The sequence below is a fragment of the Myotis nattereri genome (genome assembly GCF_964212035.1).
Source record: "Myotis nattereri genome assembly, chromosome: 3".
NCBI classification, from domain to species: domain Eukaryota; kingdom Metazoa; phylum Chordata; class Mammalia; order Chiroptera; family Vespertilionidae; genus Myotis; species Myotis nattereri.
In genome coordinates this window covers 41,864,198-41,889,414 of record NC_138077.1, presented here as the reverse complement: position 1 = coordinate 41,889,414, position 25,217 = coordinate 41,864,198, and the positions used below count along the sequence as shown (strand labels likewise).

At 42.9% G+C, this 25,217-nt stretch overlaps 2 protein-coding genes across 2 annotated transcripts in view; one reads left to right on the top strand and one right to left on the bottom strand.

The window, feature by feature from the left end:
* Nucleotides 1-25,217, top strand: part of MCF2L2 (MCF.2 cell line derived transforming sequence-like 2) — a 210,115-nt gene that overhangs the window by 114,166 nt on the left and 70,732 nt on the right. Inside the window, exon 15 of the mRNA XM_081086362.1 lies at nucleotides 10,340-10,416. Coding sequence (XP_080942488.1) covers nucleotides 10,340-10,416 — 77 coding nt within the window. The remainder of the gene's footprint in view (nucleotides 1-10,339; nucleotides 10,417-25,217) is intronic.
* B3GNT5 (UDP-GlcNAc:betaGal beta-1,3-N-acetylglucosaminyltransferase 5) lies at nucleotides 16,111-18,062 on the bottom strand. The gene has a single exon (XM_081086385.1). The coding sequence runs from the start codon at nucleotides 17,511-17,513 to the stop codon at nucleotides 16,380-16,382; it is 1,134 nt and encodes a 377-aa protein (XP_080942511.1). The 5' UTR covers nucleotides 17,514-18,062; the 3' UTR covers nucleotides 16,111-16,379.

The following is a 25,217-nucleotide window of genomic DNA, read 5'->3' as shown; positions in this document are numbered from 1 at the left end:
CCCAGCATGTGAGAGGGGGCAGGCTGGGCTGAGGGACACTCCCTCCCCCCCCCCCACACCCAGTGCACGAATTTCGTGCACCGGGCCCCTAGTCATTACATAAAAGGGTATAGTCTTTTTTTTTTAGTTTTATTCATTTCAAACAGGCCGGATCCAGCCCGCGGGCCGTAGTTTGCCCACAGCTGGTTTATTGTGTCCCCGGGAGACCCACAGACCCCAAAGACAGGGCACGTGGATTCACACCAACAGGGAGGGGGACACTTTTTTTTATACTGCGGTTGGGTGAGGGGCGGGGACATGAGCTGAGGTATTCAGCTGAGGAAGTTTCTGCTGCAGGGGGTCAGCAGGGGTATTTAGGAAGGAGTCAGTATCTGTGTGGGGGGTCGTATTGATTCAGGGAGAAGTCGGTATCTGTGTCTGGCACGCTGTTTGGTTAGAAATGCCAGGGGGAGTCCATTATCTCATCACACGTCTGCATGTATCCGATCCTGGGCTGTCTCCGACCTAACAGTCCTCAAGACGAAATACTCACAGAAAAAAACAATATCTATAAACCTAAACCATTCATGATTGCTACTAGAGTCACTGGTACTCACTACCTGCCACATAATCACGATCTGATTTTATCATCATTGGATTAAAAAATGGTGTTCTGTCAGCGATCCTTGTCATCCAGAGTCACAGGAACTTGGCAAATTAAACGTGACAGAGTTGCCGAGACTCTCTGGGGACCATCTGGCAGCCGCATGGCCATGCGCCGACCTGTTCTGGGAGAGCCCTGCGGTGGGAAGGTGGAGCCTGGCTGTGGTTGCTGGCAGTGGTGATGCAGTACTTCCTGTCCTTCCCTCGGCCAGCTGGAAGCTGAAAGCATGACTCATGGGGCTGCTTTCCCCGGCTGCTCACATCACATCACAGCCTCTGAGGAGCTGGAAAGAAGCCAGAGGCAAATGAGAATTCCTTTTTCCTGAGGGAACCCTCAGGATGAAGGAAGTACTCCTGACTGTGAGTGCCAACAGTGCCCCTGCGCACCTATTAGCATTATTTAAAGTAGCAGAGGCCTTTTCAGGCTTCTGAGCAAAAATGTACAAAAACAAAAAAAGCCGAGGCTGGAAGAGGTGAGGGAATGGTTGCTGACACTGACTGAGGGCCAGACATTGTGCTGGGCGGTGTAGGGACCCCATGTCATTGCAAGTCCTCAGCACCTTGTGAGTGAGATGATGTGTGTCCCTCGTCTTATCCCTGATGCTGTTGAGACTGAGAAGTTCAGTGAGTTTCCACAAGGGTCATGCAGCTAGTATATGGTGGAACTGGGATTTGAAACTAGCCATTTATGTAATAGTGTTATGCCCAGATTTCAAGATCCCCAGTAGACCACCAGGGAGCCAGCCGAGTCCGATGCAAAAGCAGAGAGTCTTTATTCAAACTAGCTTGGGCACCCCGTCAGCCACACTCGCCGACGCAGTGGCAAGCGGCCGAGAGAGCGCCAGAGCCCCGTGGGAAGAGCGGTTTAATAGGGGGGTTGGAGTAAGGGGAGGAGAGAGAACTGTGGGCCCTGCCGATTGGCCGGGCGCAAGTCGGTGTCTTGTTACACAGGATGCGGTCATATCTATGGCGCGCACGTCCCTTGATTGTCATTGGTTAGTTTAAAGAAATCCTGGGCGTGGCTAGCAGAGGCTTGGGCTTCCGGGAAGAAGCTCCTTGCCGAGCACATGGCTAAGGCTGCTGCCCAAAAATGGAGGAACCAGGGTAAGATGGAGGGCGTAGAACTCGCCCTTTCAATAGCAGTTTACTTACCTATCTAACTTAACCTATCCACTTGATTACTTACTTAATCTACTTACCTAGCAGTTTGCCTAATCTCTCATACTTTAAATTTCCTCTTCTTCAAAATGGGGATGAAAAAAGTAGCCTCGCAGATGGTCTATTAAATGAGAAATATATGGCAAGCACCTCACACAATGCCTGGCATTGAGCAGGTTCTTAGTAATTTTAGTTTCCCATTTAGTCTAATATTTATAGACTAGGGGCCCGGTGCACGAAATTCGTGCACTGGGTGTGTGTGTGGGGGGGGAGTGTCCCTCAGCCCAGCCTGCCCCCTCTCACATACTGGGAGCCCTCAGGCGTTGACCCCTATCACCCTCCAATCGCAAGATCGGCCCCTTGCCAGGCCTGACGCCTCTGCCAGAGTTGTCAGGCTTGGATAGGGGACCCCCATCTCCCCCCGATCACTGGCTCTGGCCGCCGCCTATGCCTGAGGCCTCTGGCCCAGGAATCATGCCTGGGCAGGGGACCCCCATCTCCCTCTGATCGCTTGCTCCACCCCCCGCCCAAGCCTGACGCCTCTGACCCAGGCTTCAGGCCTGGGCAAGGGGACCATCATATCCCCCCAATCCCCGGCTCCGCCCCCCGCCCAGGCCTGATGCCTCGGCCAGAGGAGTTGACCCTCATCACCCTCCGATCACCAATCACCGGATCGGCCCCTTGACCAGGCCTGAGGCCTTCGGCAGAGGTGTCAGGCCTGGGCAGGGGACCCCCAGCTCCCCGTGATTGCAGGCTCCGCCCCTGCCCAGGCCTAACGCCTCTGGCCTAGGCGTCCAGCCCGGCCAGCGGAGACCCGCAGCTGCAGCGGCCCTGCGATCGTGGGCTCCGCTTTAGGCCCAGGCAAGGGACCCCTAGCTCCCGGGACTGCCAGCTTCGACCTTGCCCAGCTCCCATCGCTGGCTCCACCCCTACTTCCTGCTATCACTGGCCAGGGCGGCAAAGGTGCCTGATTCTCCAATCATGGCTGGGGGGCAGGGCAAAGGCAGCCCCAGGGCCGCCTTTGCCCTGTCCCCCAGCTCTTAGCTCCCCCCTGGGTTTCCAATCACTGTCAGTGGCAGGGGGCTTCTTCCTGCTTTCCCTTTCATCTCCCTGCATTGTGCCTACATATGCAAATTAACCGCCATCTTTTTGGCAGTTAACTGCCAATCTTAGTTGGCAGTTAACTGCCAGTCTTAGTTGGCAGTTAATTTGCATATAACCCCGATTAGCCAATGAAAAGGGTATCGTCGTACGCCAATTACCATTTTTCTCTTTTATTAGTGTAGATAGGATGCTCTGTGTAAAAGATGAAAAGGAGCTGAAGGAAAAGTCAGATGCAGGTCCTAAATTGAATATCTTTTCCTAATCTCAAATATGTACCTTTTTGCCCAATGATAACAGATTAGGGCCAAACTCAGTTCCTTTCTTTCTCATTCCTTTGAAACCTACGAGCTTTCATTTGCCTTTCTACTTCTCAGCAAGAGAACTGTATGAACTATAAGTACATTTCAGTGTTCACCTTCCGTGATGTTTGAAGTGTAGTCATTCTTAGAGCTAATAAGAGATTCAGAGAATCCACCAAATTCTTGAAGCAGTCCCCAACCAAGCTCTCTGAAGGATTTCTAGAATGAAGATTCTCAAGGTTTCCTATGTACTGCAGCCCTTATTAATAATGCAGGTTCTCTGGCCCCATCCTCAGTGGTTCTGATTCAGGAGTAGGTTCTAGGAATCTGAATTTTTAACTTGCACATTTTGTGGCAAGAATGCAGGTGCTACAAGGACCACCTTTGGTCACATTGACTGGAGGCTATATTCATAGGCCATGAGGACTTGGGATAAAGGTGAACTCATTAAGGGGAATATGAAACTCTTTGGATAAGATAGAATCCAGAATTCAAGGCAGGAAGCCATGATTATATTAATCTATGAGAATGTATCTTCACTAAAGGAGCTAAAAAAGAGAAAATAATAGTAAGACCACTGTTAGCTTTTCTCTTTGACCAATAAAAAATTGACATAACTGAAATATTTGATAGGTCCAACTAGGGTAGCTTATTCAGCTCAATTTAATATATAACAGAGCAATGTTCTGGGTCATGTGGAAACAATTCTAACATGGGGCTTAAACTCAGGAAACTTATAAGTTTCATGAGGGAAACAACATATTTCCAATAATTATAAAACAAAATGATATATCTCTGGGAAAAAAGGAATATAACATATTAAAGGGCAGTGCATAACAAGTATATTTGGAATGTTTTTAGGAGGTGGCATTTGAACTTAACTTTAAAGAATAAATACAACTTTGAAAGATGAACTATAAGATGGAGAAGGATATTCCAGGAAGGGGCATAGGCTATTCTGGGAATGGTTTGAGAAAGCTAGGAAGATAGACCAAAGACAAATTGCTGAAGGTTTTGGTGGATGTTGTTGCCAGGGAGGGCACCTATGCATTGGAAAGATCCCTCTGGTAAGATAATGGAAAGGAGATTAGATGAAGGTAGGCAGACTGACCAGCTGCCCACATTTGTCACCGTCTAGGTGAGTGTTGAGGGCCTACTAATGGCAGCATCAAAAAGGGAGATGGACAGGGCTCACACCCAGTAATCCAGATGTTCTCCCCAGCACCTGGAATACACTGCATTGTCAGAGAAAGCTTGATGAATGAAGAAGTAGATCAAGGCAGAGAAGAAAAGGGGAAAGACAATAAGGGAAGAAAGGAAGATATTGAAGATAACACTGAGGTTTTCATCTTAGATTCCTCATTGGATGAATTTGTTGGCCACTATAGAGTACTCAGGGGGAAGAGTAGAAAGTGAGGTCTTATGAAGGCTGAGTCCAGCATTTGTAGACTTTTATAGATCTGTAACAGCAACCAACACCCTCTCTTCCTGTTACCTGAGCTAACTCTGCCCCAGAGGCTGGCCCCCTCCCCACAGCAATGAGAATCAACCCATTGGCTTTGAGGTTATGTGGAAAACATTTGTGAATTAGGTTAGGGACCAAAGAGTACTCTAGTAAAACACTTTTCCCAAACTTGTGATTTTATTTAGGTTCTAAGATTTACAGACATATAAAAATTAAATTACATTGACATTTATGCATTGAGGTTAAAATTACATGAACTCAAACAGCCAAAGAAAATTCCCAATGTATGGGGAACTTCTTTTTAATGTTCTGATATATGTATTTCCTTCACATTTCTTGGTTTGGAAATGAGAGAAAGGTACCTTGTGATGTGTTCCTCACTTTCTGATAATTTATTCAGAACTACAGACTTGCAAATCATTGTTAAAATAACGTTGCAATGTTCGCAGTTTTTTAAGGAGTTATTTCCCCCATAAACAAAATACTACAAATAGTGTTTAGAATATTCATTCAGCCTATAAAAACCAGTTTAAGTAGTAAAACATTGAACTAATTACTAGCAATGCTAGCTGGGAAATTTAAGATGATAGGTAAATCAGACCCTGGAGAAATTTTGAAATAGGCAAAATTTGCATGTGGGACCCATTCCCCCATCTTTCTCTAATCATTTCCCATTTCCACAAAACATAAAGACCATTCAAGCCTGTCTCCTTAAGCCTGCCCTTCTCCAAAGGGCTTCAGTCCATAAAATGTCCTAAAACCTTCCTCTCCTCCCCTCTCTTTTGAAAGCCCCACCCAATGCAGCTGATCTGGACTAGAGATAGGAGAAAATCTGAATGAGCTGGTTCACAGCAATGTGTGGGTGATGAGTGAAAGACAGCCCCTTAACCCTCCAAAGCTGTACTTGCCATTTTTAAAGAGGCCGCCCTCGTATCCAAAGGACTCTTCAGGCCATGCCTTCTTCCGGCAGTATCAGTGAAGAGCAGGACAAGAGGAGATGTACTGGAAAGGGTCAGAGAGAGGGAACAAACAGGGCAGACCTGCCAGCTGGGAATCCACTCCCAGGATAGATTTTCTAAGTGGTTCTTATTTTTCAAAAGTTCTTCCTCTTCTACACATCGGAACCCACTAAATCTCAAAAATAAACAAGTGAAAAAGAGCAGGCTTCCCCTTTTCCCCAGCAGGTCCAGCTATGCAGAAGGGGCGGCAGAGCCAGCCCTTCCAAGACTGGTGGTTTCCCCCCTGGACTGTGTCTCTGAGACCATCGGACTGAGGCCAGAGAGGACTGCCCGATGGAGAGGTCGCCTTTCCTGTCTTTCCCACTATCCTCACCTACACCGGCCCCCCCCCACCCCCGATCTATAATCTCTCAGTGATTCTTGTCATAACACTGTATGTATTTTCTTGGGTTTTCATAATTTACAATGCCAGAGAATGCTTAACCTTAAACACTTCTTGGAATGATCACTCTTTCTTACCTTAAATGGTTCAACCCCTTACCTGCTTTACCTTTCCTCAGAGTGAGGTCTAATAGCATCTCCTTTTAAGAATGTGGTAATAAATAATGCTTTCATCTTAAATACGAGACATCATCACTTTAAAAGAGTTGGAGCTGAAATTGCTTTCCAAGCATCCCTACAATCACAAAATGAAATCATTTAACTTCAAGGAAAACTAATTTGATTCAGTTCAAATGTTGCTATCTCTCCTTTGGGGAAGAAAAAGAAATTTTAATAATCCACTGGAAATTAGCTATTAAAGATTATGGGTACTTGTTGATTAATACTTTTAAAAATATATATTCTTCAGAGAAATAAAAAAAATTTTTTTTTACAAAATTCCTTCAAGCTAGGCACTTACCCTGTTTTCTCAATTTTAAAACATCTTTCTTCAGAATATAGGGGAAACAAAACAATTAGATTATATGCTTGTTGGGAAGACATAGGAAGTCATATGAAGGGTACTGCTAGACAGGCTGTATGGGGGTTGGTGTCACTTTGTTGTTGTTTTTTTTTTAAATATATTTTATTGATTTTTTACAGAGAGGAAGGGAGAGAGATAGAGAGTTAGAAACATTGATGATGAGAGAAACATTGATCAGCCGCCTCCTGCACATCTCCTACTGGGGATGTGCCCGCAACCCAGGTACATGCCCTTGACCGGAATCGAACCTGGGACCCTTCAGTCCGCAGGCCGATGCTCTATCCACTGAGCCAAACCGGTTTCGGCTGGTGTCACTTTGAACTGGGACAGAGGCTGGGGTGGAAATGAAGGTGTGGAGAGTGACGTTGGGCCCACAGTAGTTGCCAGCTTGCCTGCCACCTTACCTTTTTTCTTCAGAATAAAATGAACATAAAGGGGATGGGCTTTTCCACCTGATTGGCCTCCCCATAGGGTAGTTTATGGGTTGGTTCCCTTTTAAAGCACCAGTTGGCCGAGAAGATGCCCCCTTCGGGATGCCCTGAGGACAACTCCAAGTGTTTCCCCAACACTACCAAGCAATTAACTCAATTCTGACACTGTCTACCTGGAAATAGCATTAGATCCCACGGTTAAAGCCTTAGTCCTATAAACCTCCCTCACCGCCTTAGACACCAGTCAGAAGTCCAAGCTGTCACTGGTGCTTCTGACTGATCACCTATATATGGATCAGAGGTTCCCAGGGCCCCCTGTTCGGGTTAGATTAACTTGAAGCAGCTCGTAGAACTCCAAGGAACGTTTTACAAGATTATCAGTTTCTTATGAAAAGATGTAATTCAGGAACCGACAGATGGAAGAGATGCATAGGGCAAGATATGTGGGAAGGTGCTAGAACTTCCATGCTCTCTGAGTAAGCCACTCTACCCTAATCTCCACTTGTTCACCAACCAGGAATCTCTCTTTGGGTTTTTATGGAGACTTCTTTGCATAGGCATGATTGATTAAACCATTGGTCATTGGAGATTGAATTCAATCTCCAGCCTCTCTCTGTTCCCTGTGAGAGAGTGGTGGTGGTGGTGGTGGGGAGCAGGAGCGGGGGTGGGGGCAGGGTAGGGGGCGGGGGTGGGGGACTTGTAAGTTCAAACCCTCTAATTATGTGATTGGTTTCACTGGTAACCAGCCCCCATCCTTAGGGACTTTCCAGAAATCACCTCATGAACATAAACTCAGGTGTGGTTGAAAGGGTTTCTTATGACTATCAAGAATCTTTATTGCTCTTATTTAGGAAATTCCAAAGGGTTTAGGAGCTCTGTGCCAGGAAATGTGTGTGTGTTATGATGTAAACGCTTTTCTTGTGGGTGTGGTTGAAATTCGAAAGCCACTGCACTAAAACACCACTAATCTGTCTAAACCTTAGCAAAACCTTAGTATAAGGCATACCTCATTTTATTGTGCTTCACAGATGTTCCATTTTTTTACAAATTGAAGGCAAGATCCTCCACCATCAAAAATATTATTACTTACTTTATTTTGATTCTAACCTTATTGCCATAGTCTGGAACAGTACCTACAACATCTCCAAGGTATGCCTATAGTTAACATCCTCACTGCAGGTTTTTATTAACGTTGTCCTCAGATCTGCTGTGGATCCTTCCCATCACATCTCAATCGTACTCAGTGTTGTACTCCATCAAACGGTTGGCAGAGGACTCTTCCTCTACCCTGACATCAGCTGCCTGACGTGTAGCCACAGGAACATGGGTTGACACAACCAAGTCCATGCCCAGGCATTTCGGGAAGCTCATGAGGACATTCCATGCATGACAAAGTGTATATATTAGAGGGATGTCATCATTTAGTGTAAAAGATAACAAAGTCCCTATCTACACCTTGAGTCACTGTTATTTTTCCATCACTAAGTTGTCATGAAATAAGAGACCCTACAAGCCACCACACTTTCAAGGATCAATAGAATTGGAAAGAGCACAGACCATCTTATCAACAGCAGTGGTTTCACAGTGAGAGGAAGTTTTGTTAATAGCAGTGGTTACTCTACATGAAGGTCCTGGATTCATGTTAAGGGCCTATTCAACGATGAATAAGGCTGGGGCTCAAAGTCCAGCAGGCATTTCAGGAAGAACTAGAAAAGGATGCCATGGTAATTAATTCAACATCATCTAGAAAATGTGAACAAAGAGCTGTGTTGGATGGTGTGGTGAAAGTAACTACATTGGTTTGAATCCAGGGATTGGCATTTACTTCTATATATTAACCGAAATGAAAAATATATCCTAGTCTCTGGTCAACTATATGTAACAGAGGAAATGAAAAATTTAGATTCTTATTGAAATGATATCCTATTTTAAAAGAAAAAATATACATAAACTTGGAATATAAGATCCCCCTTGTATTTTAGAGTTGAATTAGCAGAATGAGTGTCCCAAATACTACTTTACTTGTTAGCTTGCTTTCAGGATGTGATACCAGATTCAAGAAGACATCTATAAAAAAGATGGAAGACCCGCGATTTTCTTTCATCTACTGGACATTTTTTCATTGCTGTCCCTGTGGTTGGCATTGTGAACACTAAGGGAACCTTAACTTTGCTGCTAATCCGGGGAGAGGACTATCTTCTTACAGTCAATAGATTGGGAAGCATCTCACTCCCACCTGTTTTGCAAGACTCCCTATCATTTTCTTAGTCTGGGGAAAGCTCATTCTTCAACTTCCAGCTCTAGTTTACCGGGAATGTTTATGTCTATTCATTAAATTTTCCCGAACGATTCTTTTGCAAGAGAGCCCTTTCCAAATCTGTCCTTTCTTTTATAGAATGTAAAATAATTCATTTAAACAGAACCTGGCAGGCAGAAGAACTCAAATGATAGCTAATTATCTATTTGCTCGTTATTTGTTAACACTTTTATGATAGGCTCATTGCTACCAATGTTATACCAATTCACTTCCTTGTTAAAATTATATTTTCCTGACATCAAACTGAGCAGGAATCTTGCCTCTTTTTGAGAATTAAATGCCTAGTATGGTTCTGAAAAAGAGCCACAGCCTTACTGAGGTAGACAGTGCAGAGGGGCCGTGGCAGGATGTTCAGTGACCTTGCCCAAGGGCTCAGCTGGCATGTTGTGTGGCAGGGCTTTGAACCAACTGGCTTAGGGCCTGCACTGGTGGCCACATTGCACATCCTAAGGAACCAGCTGCTTTAGGAGGTGGAGCGCTAGCACAGACAGGTGATACCGAGCCTGTAAAAGTGGACACCAGACTTACATCATCTCTGCCTCTAGCTCTTTCTGGCCTCAGGCAGGTCGCAACTTCTCCAGACTTTGATTTCTTACCCAGAAAGAGAAGAAAAGGAAAGAAGATATTTTGTCAAATGATCTCTTTATCTTTTAGCTCAGACTCTGAACCGTTTTTTGTGAATCATCAGGAAAGAAGGAGGAGAACAATGTTAATAGCCCATCATTAAGGAAAAGGAATACATGCTTTTCAGGATGAGTTTTCGATGTTCCTAAAGGAATCGTGAAGGGCCAACAGTAACAGATCCACAGAATGATTGGGGACGATCCAAGAAAGAAAAAGATGAGAACCTGGATATGATGTTCGTCTGGAGAAGTAAAAGCAAAATCAATACCAAACAAAGAAATTGGGGGAAAGAAAGATATAGATTTGGGGCTCAAATAATGTAGAGTATCTTACCAAAATAATGTAGAGTATCTTACCAAAATTTCTTTCACTTCAGAATGAAGAAATACTTGAATGCAGTCATGATGGGGAGCAGGAGCAGCCCGACAGTCCTGAAAATCTTTCCCCCAGCAGGTAAGATTGCAGATCCCTTTAGAGAAGTCATTTTAACCCCTTGGGGTAGGGGGGCAGGATAGAATATCCTCTGTTTTAAATCTCATCACTTATCTTTCCCAGATAAAATCACAGTTATTCTATATACTAATCTTCATTTATCTACCTGAGAACAAAACCCATAAAAGCAAAGGATCTCATAAAAGCAACAAGCAAGAACTGAAAAATGACATCTCATAAACCACATTTCCAAGGATACTGTGTTTAAAAAAATGAATTATCAAGAAAATAGTAAATGCAAACTATTGTTGCTATTAACTGAATTATTGATTTAAACCTACTTAAAGGCAATAGGTCCCCAAAAGACACAATTTATACGAACTTAATGCTATTTTTGATGTACCAAAAGGTGTTGGCGTTCATGTGAATGCTCAGCAGTTCAGTGGAGAAGACCAAAAGCAGAAGGGGAAATTCATTTTTAAAAAAATCCTCTCTCTATTTAGAATCCCCATCATTACCTCTGTCCTAGCACTCATCACATTGTTTATACTCACACCATTTGACTTACTGACTTGTGAGTTGTTTTTATTCCCAGGGTCTGTCATGTTTAGCTCTTAACATGCCTCTAAAAAAGTGCCTGTAGAATGAATGAACAAACATCTTTAGGAACGTGCTTTTTGACTAAAGCCAGTATTAATTTAATTAGACTACTTGATATTCTTTCACTTTAAGGTGCACTAGAGGAAACAGGTAGGCTCTTACTGATGGAAATATATCTTTGAGTCTAAGTAAATGGCTGAATTCAGCATATCTGAAAGTGTGTTTAGTTCTCTGGTTTTTCTCAAGTGATGGTATATCTTTTGGGACTTTTCTAACTATTACTACAACCTGCCTACTTTTATCATTATAATTTTACTTTTAGAATTATAAATCTTATCTTTATAAAAGTATTAGTTAAATCATCCCTTTAATTGAACTATTAATTTAGTAAATGAATTTGACTAATTAAATAGGTCCAATTAAGTGAGTTGTTGTATTAATTTACAGTAGACCATTAAATTATACTTCTAATGAGAACTACAAAGGAAAAGTTACAGCATTTAGTGAAACAAAAATACCTTTGATTTTTGCAAAAGAACTTCGAGAAAAGGCAAAAATAGCTAGTGGATTAAACATAAGACAGAATTTATAAACCTGTTTTTACCACCAGCTTTGAATACCTTAGAATCACTAATCTTTGTTGCAACAGTTTATATTTTCTGATTCACTTTTGATTTTATACATTTGCATGTTTATGCATAACTAATACAAATTTGTTGGGGCTGAAGTTGATAGATACAATATGCTTGGTATATGGTAAGCATTCAGATTTCATCAAATAAATTATAAACTTTTAAATAGTATAGGTGAAATGTTATGTCAGATAATGTCCATTAGGGTTTTAGTAATTAATCTTCTTTTCATATCTGGATGGCTTGCCAAAATGACATTACTTTATTATATTTGAAAATAATGATTAAAAAAAATAATGATTTTTGAGCACTGTGCAGTCCCTACCTTCAGTTTTAGTTGGAAAAAAAAACACATGAAACAATTAGTAGGTAATAGTAATATGTGTGGTAAGTGTACATTTACAAGTATACTAGAAGCCCTTTGCAAGAAGATTCGCACAATAGGCCTCCCTTCCCCTGGCTGTTGGCACCGGTTTTCCTCCGGCACCCAGGACCTAGGCCTTTGGACCGGCCGCAGGGGAGAAGCCAAACCTCTTCAGTCTTCAGTCTTCGCTCTGTGCCTGCACGTGCAAATTAACTGCCATCTTTGTTGGGTTAATTTGCATAGTCGCTCTGATTGGCGGGTGGGTGTAGCAGAGTGACACCAGTTTGCATGTTTCTCTTTTATTAGTGTAGATATTTGAGGGGGAGGGTAGGAGATGTTTTATAGAACAGTTAATTTTGAGTTGCCAAGATTTCAGTAGCTACAGGAGAAACAGTGTTTTTGGCAAAGGAAATGAACTTATCCATGTATGAGATTGAATGAGATTTGTGATGGATAAGAGTAGCAATGGAAAAAATAAAGCTATAGGGAATGAAGAAGGAAAGGAACATAACATAAGGGCTTGGGGAGCAGGTAGAAGAGACTAGACTTGATGCTGGAGGCAGTAAGGAGTCTTGGAGGTCTGGAGCAGAGGTTTACCGGAGGGAAAGCTGTGGCTGAGGCTTGTTTCACTGCACCATGTGGTGACTGCAGGGAAACAGCCAGGGAGCACCTATCCTTTCTGATTGTTACAGCGGAATGGATCACTGTGCATATCAAGAGTTCTCTGGTCTGATTCTCATTGCAGCTATGGAGTTCAATTGAAGTCCCACATATAGGTCAAGTTCATTAATTCTTCCAAGTGATCATCATTTGAGTCCAGAGTACAAACACCTCAACCGTGCCTTGCAAGTAAAAAGTTCTACTACAACCAAATAATTCAGATAACTTTCAAGTTTTTAAAAAAATATATAGAATGACTCACAGCATATTCTAAGAAGTGAGCAGGAATCGGGTGAAAAGCAGATGAGAACATACTATGTATAAATATGCTGAAGCACCAAACACTCCAAGAGGAACCTGAGAACATTCCTGGCATTACAAGACCAGGGCTAAATTTTAATCTACTTGGAGGTGGCTAAGGATCCTATATAATAAAAGCCTAATATGCTAAGTGTCCGGTCGTCCATTCAACCAATCAAAGCGTAATATGCTAATGATATGCTAAGGCTGCTCAACCACTGGCTATGACATGCCCTGACCACCAGGGGGCAGACGCTCCAATCAGTAGGTTAGCTTGCTGCTAGGGTCGACCAATAGGGACTGAGCGAGATGGGCCAGACACACCCTGGAGCCCTCCCATGGTCCTTCCCCGGCTGGCCAACCTTCTGCATCCCTCCCCAGCCCCGGATCGTGCACTGGTGGGGTCCCTCAGTCTGGCCTGCACCCTCTCGCAATCCGGGCTGAGGGACTCCCCTCCCCACCCTCAAGTGCACAAATTTCGTGCACCAGGCCTCTAGTATCAAATAAAAGGAAAATATGACCATTTCAAATGGTGTCTTAAGACACTATGGCTACATGTTACTTTAGCCCATCATAAACAATCTGGAATTCCCTCCCTCAGACATTCCAACCTCAGTCATTTAACAAACAAAAGGAGCATTTTTGGGGCTCCAGTGTGCAGAGGACACATCTATCCTAGGCACAGCAGCAAGCTGGAGCAAGACTGTGTACCATAGGCTCCTCTGACATTACAAAGAACAAGCTGATTAGATATAAACAAATGGTGTTCACACAGGAGTTTAAAAACCCTTGTGAAAATACACATCTGCTGACAATTTCCAAGTTGTTTATTGTAAATCACAGATTTATTTATTTTTTTTAAAAAAACACTAATTATTTTAACATATAAGCAAAATTCAAATAATATAAATATTTAACATTTTGGTATCAAATTAATAATATGAAAGAAAAAAAGATGCGAACCAACCAAGAGGTAAAACGTTTTTAGCAATAACACTGTGTACAACCGTCTTCTACCCAAGTGACCGTCCAGGCTGATTGTTTATTTTCCCTTCGTTTATGAGTTTTCAGACAGCCCTGCATTGAAGCACCAAAGTTGTACCTTCCTTTTTAAAAGGCGGGAATCCTTATATTGTATTTACAAATAGTCTTCTCAGTACTTTAAGTCTGATGAAAGAAGCATCTGGCAATTTCCTTCTTATTCAAAAAGGAAGGGCCTTCATATTTCCTGCAAATTTAAATCTGTTCTATTCTCAGCAAAAAGGAAAAAGATGAACACAGTTGAGGAGAGCTCTTTCGCAAATAAATAACTGTTTCACAGAAGTATTGCTGTAAACAAACAAGATAGTTTCAATGGCCAGGGAGATGCGGATATTTTCAACCAATGAAAAATTTAGACAGTTACAAGTATAGCTACACAGGGTGTGTATGGCCAAAAGGCAAGCTGTTATATAAAGACGCAACCAATGAAAATTAATTATACATCTGCTTTATCAAACTGTGATTTTATTCTCCCCAGTTTTTTAAATTGGTCACAAATTTCAAGCTGTAATCTAAAAACCCCGAATCTACTCTGAAGGGAACTATAAACTACAATGGTTGACACTGTAGTTTTGACATTAGTTAAGAATTCTGAATTATCTCAGCAATCAACATAAACAAGCCTCAATGTTCAAAATAGAGAAAAAGATTTCTGTAAATATTAAAAAGCTACCTGCAAAAAAATAATTGTATATGCCATCATCTAGTTGTGTTTACTGAGGATTCTTTTTTTAGTTTTCTTTTGTTTTCCATGTTTCAAACATCATCTAAGTACACGAGAGACTCTTCGTTTTCCCTATCAAGCACCTCTGCAGACAGATTCTATAATCAGTACAACTACTTTTGCTGAGGTCGCTATTTTGGCTTTCAGATGATCCCCCTAATAATAGGCATCACCCCGTTCTTTCTGCAGTGAGGGGAAGCTGTTAGCACCATGGCCACCTTTCTATCCTGCTTTGTAAAAGAAATGAAACTCCCTCTGTTCTATCTCAGCCACATCTCCTTGATTATAAGGGACATATGGCTTTACAAATGCTTTCAATCTCATTCTGACAACTTTCATTCTGACTTCAAGTTTGAAATACTTAAAAGTCAAAGATACGTCTAATGGTTGTTTTGATGAAATCGATTTTTTGAAGTTACTGTAGTATTGGTGTGACGTTTAATACTCTCAATTTTAAAATCTGAAACTGGAACAAAATACTGTGGTTTATGAGACCTGTTGGGGAGGAGTAGGCTAATTTTAGTAACCATTACAATAATTTAGATATTAAGAATTTTATTTTATAATTTATAGAGAAAAGAAGTTTTTAATATTCTACCTTTCCTTTTGAAGTCTTCATTATATTATGCCTCTATACAAACTACATTCAAATAACTACCTTAAAAACAGACCGATATTGAATATTTAAGAACCAGTTGAAAAATTCATTGAATTAAAATTAATATCAGCTTATTTGAATAAACAATGATTTCTCCCTACAGAAGGACCCTATCGGTAGCAAGCTGCCATGTTTTATGTCATTTTCTAATGATAAATAGATAGAGAGTACCAGTTAGGGCAGAGCTAATGACTTCTCCAATTTTACATTAAACTTTGGAAAAAGACATAAATATGTTTTAAATGGCCCCAATACTATCTACATGGATGTGACAATAGTGATTTGGCTGTTTATAAGTAAATTGTGTACAGGAAGTCCTCATTTGACATTATCGGTAAGTTGGAACTGCAGTGGAACAATGTATAATGAAAATTTTTTACAATAGGCTAATTGATATAAACAAGAGTCAAGTTCCTACAAAATCTTATCAGTGCTGTAACAAATGATGCTTGACAAAACCAGGTTATTTGAGGACATGCTATACATTTTCCTAAATCTCCTCTGAAAAATATGAGGCTTGCCTTTACCAGATGCAGTACTTTCTCTTATGCCAATCCTCCACTGCCCCCACCATTTCCATCAAGTGCTCTTTAATAAAAATTAACTTGTATACCTAGTTTAACAATATATTCCTTTCTTTGAAATGGTATACTCTACACTCGGTTGGTACTTTCCAATGCAGTTCTTCTACTAACACTGTGGTTCCTTAATAACTTCTTTATGCTGCAGATATATGTGTGGCATTGAGAACTTGAATTCCCTTTAGTTTTGTTTTCACAAACCTTTTCTAAATATAAATTCCTTGAAATGGATTTAGGCAATGAAGTAGATAAGTTATACTGAATAGCTTCTATAATCAAAGAAAAATTCTGAGAGACTGCACTTTCAAAATATTTCTTTGTTTTGTTCATATTCACCTTTCACTTAAGGTATAGACAAACATTGAAAGGTTTTTCATCCAGGTTTGGCTCAGTGACAGTGGAAACATACAACATTCAAGTACTATTAGACAAAGGCAGCCCTACAGGGATATGTGTCCACATAGGTCAACTTGCAAAGGAGAACTATTTTCATTATCCTGCAGTATACCTGGCCAAAAAAACCATTTGCAACTGTTTTCACTTTAGGGTCTGTGGCATCCTCCCAAAGGTCCTGAAGATCTTGAACATGTCCATGAGATGTCATCATTTTATTGTAGATGCAGGGATGATAAGGCGTTTTCCCTTCCCCAGAGAAAAACACATGGTCTTGTGGTACTACCCCCATTTTATTGGCACAGAGGCCCATGAACACATCATCAATGTAAAGACTAGAGTTGAGTGTCTGTGAGGCCTCATAGACTTTGGCAGCTACATCACTAGAGATCACGTAAGCAGCCCCAGCAGTGTAGTCAGGGTAAGCTGGCCACTGGTACATTTCATAGGAGACATAGTATTTGCTGTGTTTGTTTCTAACGGGAGGGGCACCACGGTGAACACGACCAATCCAAAAGTCTTGAACACCCATCTGTTCTAAACTTTGGAGGTATTCAATAAGGTTTGGCATGTGAATAAATATGTCATCATCAGCAGTCATAAGGAATTTAGCATGTGGACAAAAGGTATTTGCCCAACTGAACTGCATACGTAATTTAAGAGTCAGATTGTAGAAAGAATCAGCAAAGTCTTGCTGAATGATATCATTGTATATCTGGTCTTCCCAAACCAATTTCCTTTGCAGTTTTTCTCTCGTCAGTGGGTTTGAAGGCGTTCCTAAGGCAAACAGAGTTTTGATGTTGGCATTAAGTTGAGACCGAACATACTTCTCATTGCCCCACGTTTTCCTGATTGTAGAACGTCGGTCGTAGTTTTCAGGAGCAGTCTTTACAAACAGTAAAAGGAGGACATCCTGTGCTTGGCACTTCTCCTTGTGGTTAATCCAGTACTGGTAGCGAGGAGCCCCATCCTCGCTGCGCTTGAGAGACAGGCTCTCATTCACAAAGTCGTAGCTGTTTATGAGGTATCTGTAAGAGTAGGATTTCATATGGCTCACAATGTGGTTATCAAACGGTTCCCAAAAAAACATGAGGCTCAGTATGAAACAAGTGGCAAATAACTGGACAAACTGCCATTTTTTCACTCTTCTGCCACTAACAAACATTCTGACGTCCGTTCTTAGTTAGGCTCCGTGTAAAATGGGCATTTGCTTCTTCGAGACCGCAGAGCTTCGTACTCTGTAGAACCGATGTTCATCTTAAGACAGGCTGGTCGTTACAAATGTAAAAGGAGCTTCTTATGTCACAAAATGTTTTCTTTGAAGACCATTTTTGCTGAGCTTGCAAAAGAATGGAACACCCTATAGGATGAGGACACTGGCACATCAGTATGTTCCCAGGCCGGCATCCTTCATCGAGTTCGGTGGCTGGCTTCGAGCAGGTATCCCATGTACTTCCTTCTGCGGAAGTTAAGTGTAGCCTATTAGAGTTGAGACAAGGAAAGATGACAAGTGAATGGGTTGCCGAAAGGAATAAACTACTCATAATTCCTTACAAACTAAATGTAATTGGACTGACCTGGATAGGGTAACGAGGCAGCAAGCACTTAGAGAGACATACAGCTGCCTATTTCTTTAAAGGGGAGTAGAGGGGAAAAGAAAGAAGCACTCTCTACTTTCTTCCCATTCAGAATACAGAGACCCTTTTCTCTCCTCAACCTTAAAAAAAATAAAAAATAAAAGCCCTCTAAAATGGCTAACATCGTATATACTTAAAAGTTTAAATCTCTCAAATGGGTCCATCAAAGACTATATTGATTTGAAATAGAGTCAGGATGAAAGTAACTATACAGTTCAAGGCAAAATAGATGAATGATGACAGCAAGTTCATAATAGTACAGATCCAATAAAGCTTGCCCCAGACACACTGAAGGAATTGGAGGCTTACCACAAAGTAACAGAGATTGCTTATCTGCAGATGTTTAAGACAGCATGTGTTCAAGAATTCTGAGAAAAGCCCTAGCCGGTTTGGCTCAGTGGATAGAGCATCCGGTCCCAGGCTCACTGCGATCAAGGGCACATGCCAGGTTGTGGGCTCGATCTCCAGTAGGGGGCGTGCGGGAGGCAGCCGATCATCGAGTCTCTCTCATCACTGATGTTTTCATCTCCCTCTCCCTTCCTCTCTGAAATCAATAAAAATACATTTGGAAAAAAAAAGAATTCAGAGAAAATTCTCAGTTGAATCTAACCTGCGGTGTCTATTCCTAAGGACCCTGGGAAGGAACCAAAGGAGTAAGCTTCGGAACCACAGGCACAGACTAGCTCCCCATATCTGAGCAGCTGTGCTTAGTGCGTTCCAGGGCTAGCTGCCTCGGCCCACATTCACAGTGGTTTACAAGTCTGACCTTCTTGCTAGACAATCCGCCCACAAGCCTAACTCCTCAGCTTCCTCATGTACACTTGACTCTCAGTTGCCCTGGTATCTCTCCAAGGAACTGCGATCTATTACTCATCCAGTGGGTGTGTTGCTGCTAACGTCACTACAACCTAGCAGCCAGCCCACAACATTTATTTTATCTCCCATCCTCGCACCCCATATGTATTTACCTTAATTTCCCATAGTTCTTCCAACTGACCTCAAAGAGTCAGAACAGTTTTATGAAAGATGACAAAGAACCTGTCATGAAGCTAATGACCCATGCTGCTTATTTAGGTTCTGGACCGCAAGTAAAGCCCTAAAACAAGATTTCTTCACCTGTACGGGCTTGAATTGTTTACCCACCATTTATATCCATCAGAAATACATGCCAGGGATAGTCCTGGTTGGATGAGGGGGAGATCTGGGAAAGGTAAACTACTCTTTTAGAGTACCCAGCTTCTTCTTTCTAACAAAAGAACACCTGAACTCCTCCACACTGAACATAGTCACCAGGCGGCCTTTCCCAACCAAAAGCAAGAGCACCTCCGGGATCTAAATTCATTAATTACAACGAGACCATGTTGCCCCCAACTCTGGCTTTGCGAACGGAGACCATGCACATGCAATTGCCCCCCACTCTTCTGACTCGCAGTCTTACAGCTTTTCCAGAGCACATCTTCTAGTTTCCGTATTCAACCTGCAGGAAAGGGAACCGAGCAGAAGCCCACAGACCTGCCCGGCCTGGGGAAAGAACACGCAGGGCCTTCCAGGAAACAAAGCCATCCCCACAATGCTTGCAAAGCTCAGCACGACCACACAGAATGCTGTGGGTGCAGCTTCCTTTGTGTGCCCACAGCTCGGTGCAGTGACCAATCCACAGGCGGGAAACTCCAGGGCTACCCAGCTTTGGGGCCAGATTTATCATGTAACCTCGGACACCCCTCAGTACACTCTGACTTGGTGACTTCATCTGCAAATGGGAGGTGATATCAATGTATGGTTAGTTGAGGGCATAGAGAAGTAACAGGTGACTCAGAGCCTGCTGGAAATGGGAAACAGGAAAGACCTTAGGGAGCACAGGGCAAAGAACTGCTTAAAGGAAAATATTCAAATATTCAGGATGCAACTTGGGTTTGCTTCTGTTGGGATGGAGAAGGAACAGATATCCTTAATATTCTCTTCCCTAATAGACAGGAGTAGTCAGAGGAAGAAAGAACAGAAGTAGGAGCATCAAAAGAGAAGGTGGCAGACCCCACCCCAAATACCTTTTAGTCTGGGAGCTGTGCCCCTCAATTACTCTTAACTGCGGGCACAGCTCCTTAAACTTTGCTGGAAAAACCCAGTTAGTGCACGTACAGGCAACCAGGTTCCCTAAACTACCCCCGATTTTATCCTGCTTCACCCAGGCCATCAATTCATTTCTTTGTTGAGTCTCCTTTCGTGATCCTAAAATACCATGCAAACCTGCTATACATTTTGATGCTATACATCAAGATGGTGAGGTGTGCACTTTAAGGTCAACAATCTCGGTGTCCAATGTTTCAATGAATCCTACAAGTATCTGAGTCCTCGCTGTGGAAATAGTTGTGCCAGGCCCAGTGGGAGTCGTGAAGTAGTATTTTATAGTCTCCGGTCTGAGAGCATCTACAATATGGTTGAGACAAGTCCCATGGTGCCCGCATAAAAGCACAGCTCCCAGGGGTGACAATCAACACGCCACAGAAGGTACAGACCGTGTGTCAGCCCGACTTTGGGCGGCACCAGCTCCAGGCACAGTCAGACTGTTCCTGGGAGGAGAGTTAGTGACAGCTGGTCAGAGGGCCTGAGGATGAGCAGGAGGTAGGTGGCTGCAGGAAGGGAGGCAGTGTATTTCAGGCAAGAAAGGAAAGAATCGCCCTAGCTGGTTTGGCTCAGTGGATAGAGCATCACCCTGCAGACTGAAGGGTCCCAGGTTTGATTCTGGTCAAGGGCACATGCCCAGGTTACGGGTTCAATCCCCAGTGTGGGGCGTGCAGGAGGAGCCGATCAACGATTCTGTCTCATCATTGATGTTTCTCTCTTTCTCCCTCTCCCTTCCTCTCTGAAACCAATAAAAATATATATTTTTAAAAATGTTTAAAAAGAAAGAATCAAAGTGTGGCCAATATTGGAGAAACAGGGATGAATTTGAAAGCAGGGAGGTTGGGGCCTGCATAAGCAGAACCTTGATAATAATAGGGCAGCAGTAAGTCACAGGAGATTGTATTTTTATTACTAGCTCCCTTGTCAAAATGAATTAAGCTTTTTGCAATATTCGGATTGAGAAGGAACAGATTCCTTAATATTCTCGTGATCTGGCAATGGCATGAGGTTGTGGTGAAGATGAGTGTCCTGGAGCGTATGTGTAGTAGAATTTAGAATTTAGAGGAAATGAAGTTCCAAGTGAAGCCACACACAGGCCTTTCTTGCTGATAACTGTCTGTGTGTAGCTGATAATTGTCTTAATATTCGGATTGATCTGGCAATGGCATGCGGGATGGACGCAGAGGCCTGGAGACCAGGACACTGGTTCATCGGGGCCTCGTGCTGACACAGCACAAGGTGGAGAGGACCCAGCCTGCGTGGTGGGAGTAGAGGGGGGCGGGGGGGGGGGGATAAAGAAGACCCTTTCAAGGAAAACAGAAACCAGCAGTACCTGCTGAGTGACCTGCGACGGGGGTCAGGAGGAGGAGGAGGGGTGGGATCTAGTTTCAAGCATTGCTGACAGAGGAGGGAAACTGGTTTCATTAGTTAGCGTGAGGGGGGAACGTGTTCGGTTTTAGATTTGTATTGAGTGTGAGGTGCTGGGGACACAGCGGGTAGAGAAGTCCCGCAGGTCATGAGAGGGAGGCACGCAGGACTGAAGATGCGGTGGGCGCTCTGAGCAAGAAGAAGACACTCGGAAGCTTAAGGAAGCCTTATTTTATGATGTATGCACCCTGTGTTCACATTTCCTTCCCGCTACACACTTTCGTTACGTGGCTTCGCTTGGAACTTCATTCCCTCTAAATTCTAAAGTCAAGTACACATAGTCTCCAGTACACTCATCTCCAACCACCACCTCTATATTCATTTAGAACACTCTGCCCCCCTCTCCCTGCCCCCAACCCCCTCACCCCACCCAGCGAGCTCCTGACCCACCTCCCTGCCTTGGATGAGGAACCATCTGGCACCTTCGCCCTCCTCTCCTCGGTTCCCATCCTTCCACCCCGACAGCCCCAGACCTCAGGTCACCCCCGTCTTCTCTGCTCCTACAACACCCGCCAGGCTGCTGGGGAAGGTGTGACACCCGCAGGCAGCATCCCTGCCAATGGCCATACCCAGCTGTGGGCAGGGCACTCCGTGCTGTGTGACTGTCTTTCACTTGTCCCGCCCTTCTCCCTCTCCCAGTCTCTTCACCAGCCATGCTAAGTCTCCCCTCTCTGAGGACTGTCCTCCTCACTCTTAGCTGATGTGTTTACTTCCTGCCTCATTGAGATAGGAGAAGAGTCACACATTGTCAGCGTCTCATTCCCATGTGTGTGTCGGATTCCCAGGCTCCTGCCCTCTCCACTCCCTGAGGCATACTGAAGGTCAGGGCCAGGATCATTGAAAAGTGATGCAAGTATGATTATGAACTAATAATGCTCCTCCAGAAAGTTACAATTTTTCTTAAAAAGCCTAAGTACTATGTACCTTTTACATTTAAACTTTTAGGCCAAAGTCCCAGTGAAACACAGTTTTTGTTTCCTGTCCGGGCATAACACAAAAGGAAAAATGTTGATATTTTCTGTCCCATCTTTACATTTTGTTTTACATTTCAAGAATTTTTACCTGGCTTGTCTGATCCTCTCCTCCCTGTTAAACATAGCTAGGACCAATCCTCAGGAGCCAAACCTCCATGTTAAAAGAAATCAGGAATAAAAAGCCCTGAATTTACTGGAAAGGCTATAATTTGATTCCCATAGATTTTTCTGATCACATTAGTTGTAGTAACTTGTGCTGAGAAACACAACTGGTTTCTGTTTAGTACTCTTTACCTATTTTATTTGCTCAAGAAGGAAGGAAGCAATCTGAAATTTGAATACACAACTCACATACTCTCTCACTTTTATTTTATTATTTAATCAAATTGGGTGTTGCCCTGGCTGGTGTGGCTGAGTTGGTTAGAGCATCATCCGTACACCACAAGGTGGTGGGTTCGATTCCAGATTGGTGCCCATACCCAGGTTGCGGGTTTGATCCCCAATCAGGGCGCGTGCAGGAGGCAACTGATCAATGTTAGTCTTTCTCTCTCTCTCTCTCTCTCTCTCTCTCTCTCTGCAATAAAATAATTGTTTTCAACATAAGGCCTGTAAAAAATTCTACCCAACAGTTATTTTTAGGTGTTTGTGTGGCTGTAAGTAGCTATGAAACTTTTGCTCAAACCTTGGACAAAGATTAGAAGTTTTTTGGAGTTGTTATCCCTCCACAAAGAATACATTTAAAGAGTTAATTCTTGATTCAGTGTTGGTCGAAAGTCTTTCAGTGCCAACACAGCAAGCATGGATGTGGGACAGAGAAAGAGCAAGGTTATAAAACCAACCATGTGAATCCAGTAATAAGCCTCATCCATGTAAACTAAGTTATATGCTTCTTTATAAGTCACACAAAGGTATAGATTTCTGTTTGCTGGTTATGGGAAAAATAAAGACAGGGAAATAGCAAGTGAACAAACAAACAAAGACAGGACTTAAGTAAAGACAGGTGCTAAGGAAACTGGTAACACAGGACTACAGAGCAGATATTATATTCCAGGAGTTATATTAAAAGTCATTAAACATTTCCAGTAACGAGTCTGAGTATACAGAATTTGAAACAAACAAAGAAGCTGAACTATAAAGTAGGCCTCGTAAAGGTCAAACATTTGCCTTTCTAAGCTTGGCCTTCTGTATTCATTCTTGAGCATAGCTGTTGGTTGACAGGGCTGTTTGCTCTTTTAGACACAGTTCTTGTTTTGTGCTTGCCCACTTAAGGAGCAAACTTCTCCGTTGCCCACTCTAGCAACAGTCGCTAACATGGGTGTGTTTACTGCACAGCGGGCACGTTCGGAATGCCTGACACATGTACTGGCCCTTTACCTCTCACAACAACCTATGAGGGAGAAATCATCTCCCCATTTTGCAGAAGAAGAAACTGAAGTCCCGAGACTTGGGGTTCACCACGTAACCTCATAAATTCCAGCTGAGGCCCTGGTCCCTCCCTGAGGTCCTCCCCTGCCCTTCCTTCCCAGCCCTGGCAAGGCTGCCCTTCCGGGAGCTCCCATCAGGATGGGAGGGCAGGAGAGCAGGTGGGGCAGGGCCAAGAGAAGTGACTCAAGAAAGCAAAGAACCTGCTTCACTGTGTGAAGTTTGGAGTCACTTATGTTTTGCTCCCTCCCGCCTGCGTCTTGTCCGAGCTTGTTCTCATTTTTTTGTAACATAGCCCTTTACTGACCCTCCATCTCTACTTTTCCTCCTTCCTTTTCTTCATCCCAGAGCACCCAGGGACCTCGTGAGTCCGGGTCCTTTGTGTGTGTATAAAGCCTTTCCTCCACAAAAAAGATTAGGGTATTTAAGGGAGGGGAGCCAAAATGGCAAAGGAGGTTAAAAAAAAAAAAAAAGAAGTGAGAAGGAGGGAAGGAGAAAAAGTATAGGACTCAGAGGGCACGATTTAAGCAAGTATTTGCTGAATAAGTATTGGATGAAATGAACGAGTCACACAAAGCTGAGGTCAAATTCTGATATGAAAACTAGTGATTTAGAAATAAGTTGACAATCTAACCCCATATAAACCTATTATATAAACTATACATATAAGCCTGTTGTCCGAAGGCAGTTCATATGCCCTGTTCTGGACATTATATTTGGGAAACAACATTTGATTGAAGGTCTACAGAGTACAAAAATAATGGTGTAAAACACAATGTGTATATATAATACATTTCTGTCTCAGCTAGTCAACACTTATTATAATAAGTTAACTACCATTTATTAAGCACCTACCCTGCTTCAGACATTATGCTGGGCAGCCCTGGAAGTAGATAATGCCTACAGTTAATTAATTCAACAAATATTAATTCCCTCACTTACTGTGTGGTAGGTGGGATGCCGGAAGGCTTCAGTGATGCTTCCAGTGTGTATCCATTACCAGAGCGAGTAAACGTTCTGGTGCAGCCTGGACTCCACCTGATGGAGGCAAGAGAGTGAAGCAACCACGAGTTTCAGAATATGAACAAAAGTGGTGCTTCCACTTACTGGTCACATGAGCTTGACTTGTCTCCAAACCGTATACTACACCGTGTTTTCTGAAGATCCTTTGAGATAATTTATTGCCAAAAAATGGTGCAGATCAGGTGTTCAGTGTACGCTAATTTCCTTTCTCTAGAAATTGTTCATGGGTCTTTACTGTGATGGTATAGACAGAAGATGGCTGAT

Coding starts and splice junctions, on each gene's coding strand:
- B3GNT5 (XM_081086385.1), bottom strand. CDS start 17,513: ATGTTTGTTAGTGGCAGAAGAGTGAAAAAATGGCAGTTTGTCCAGTTA.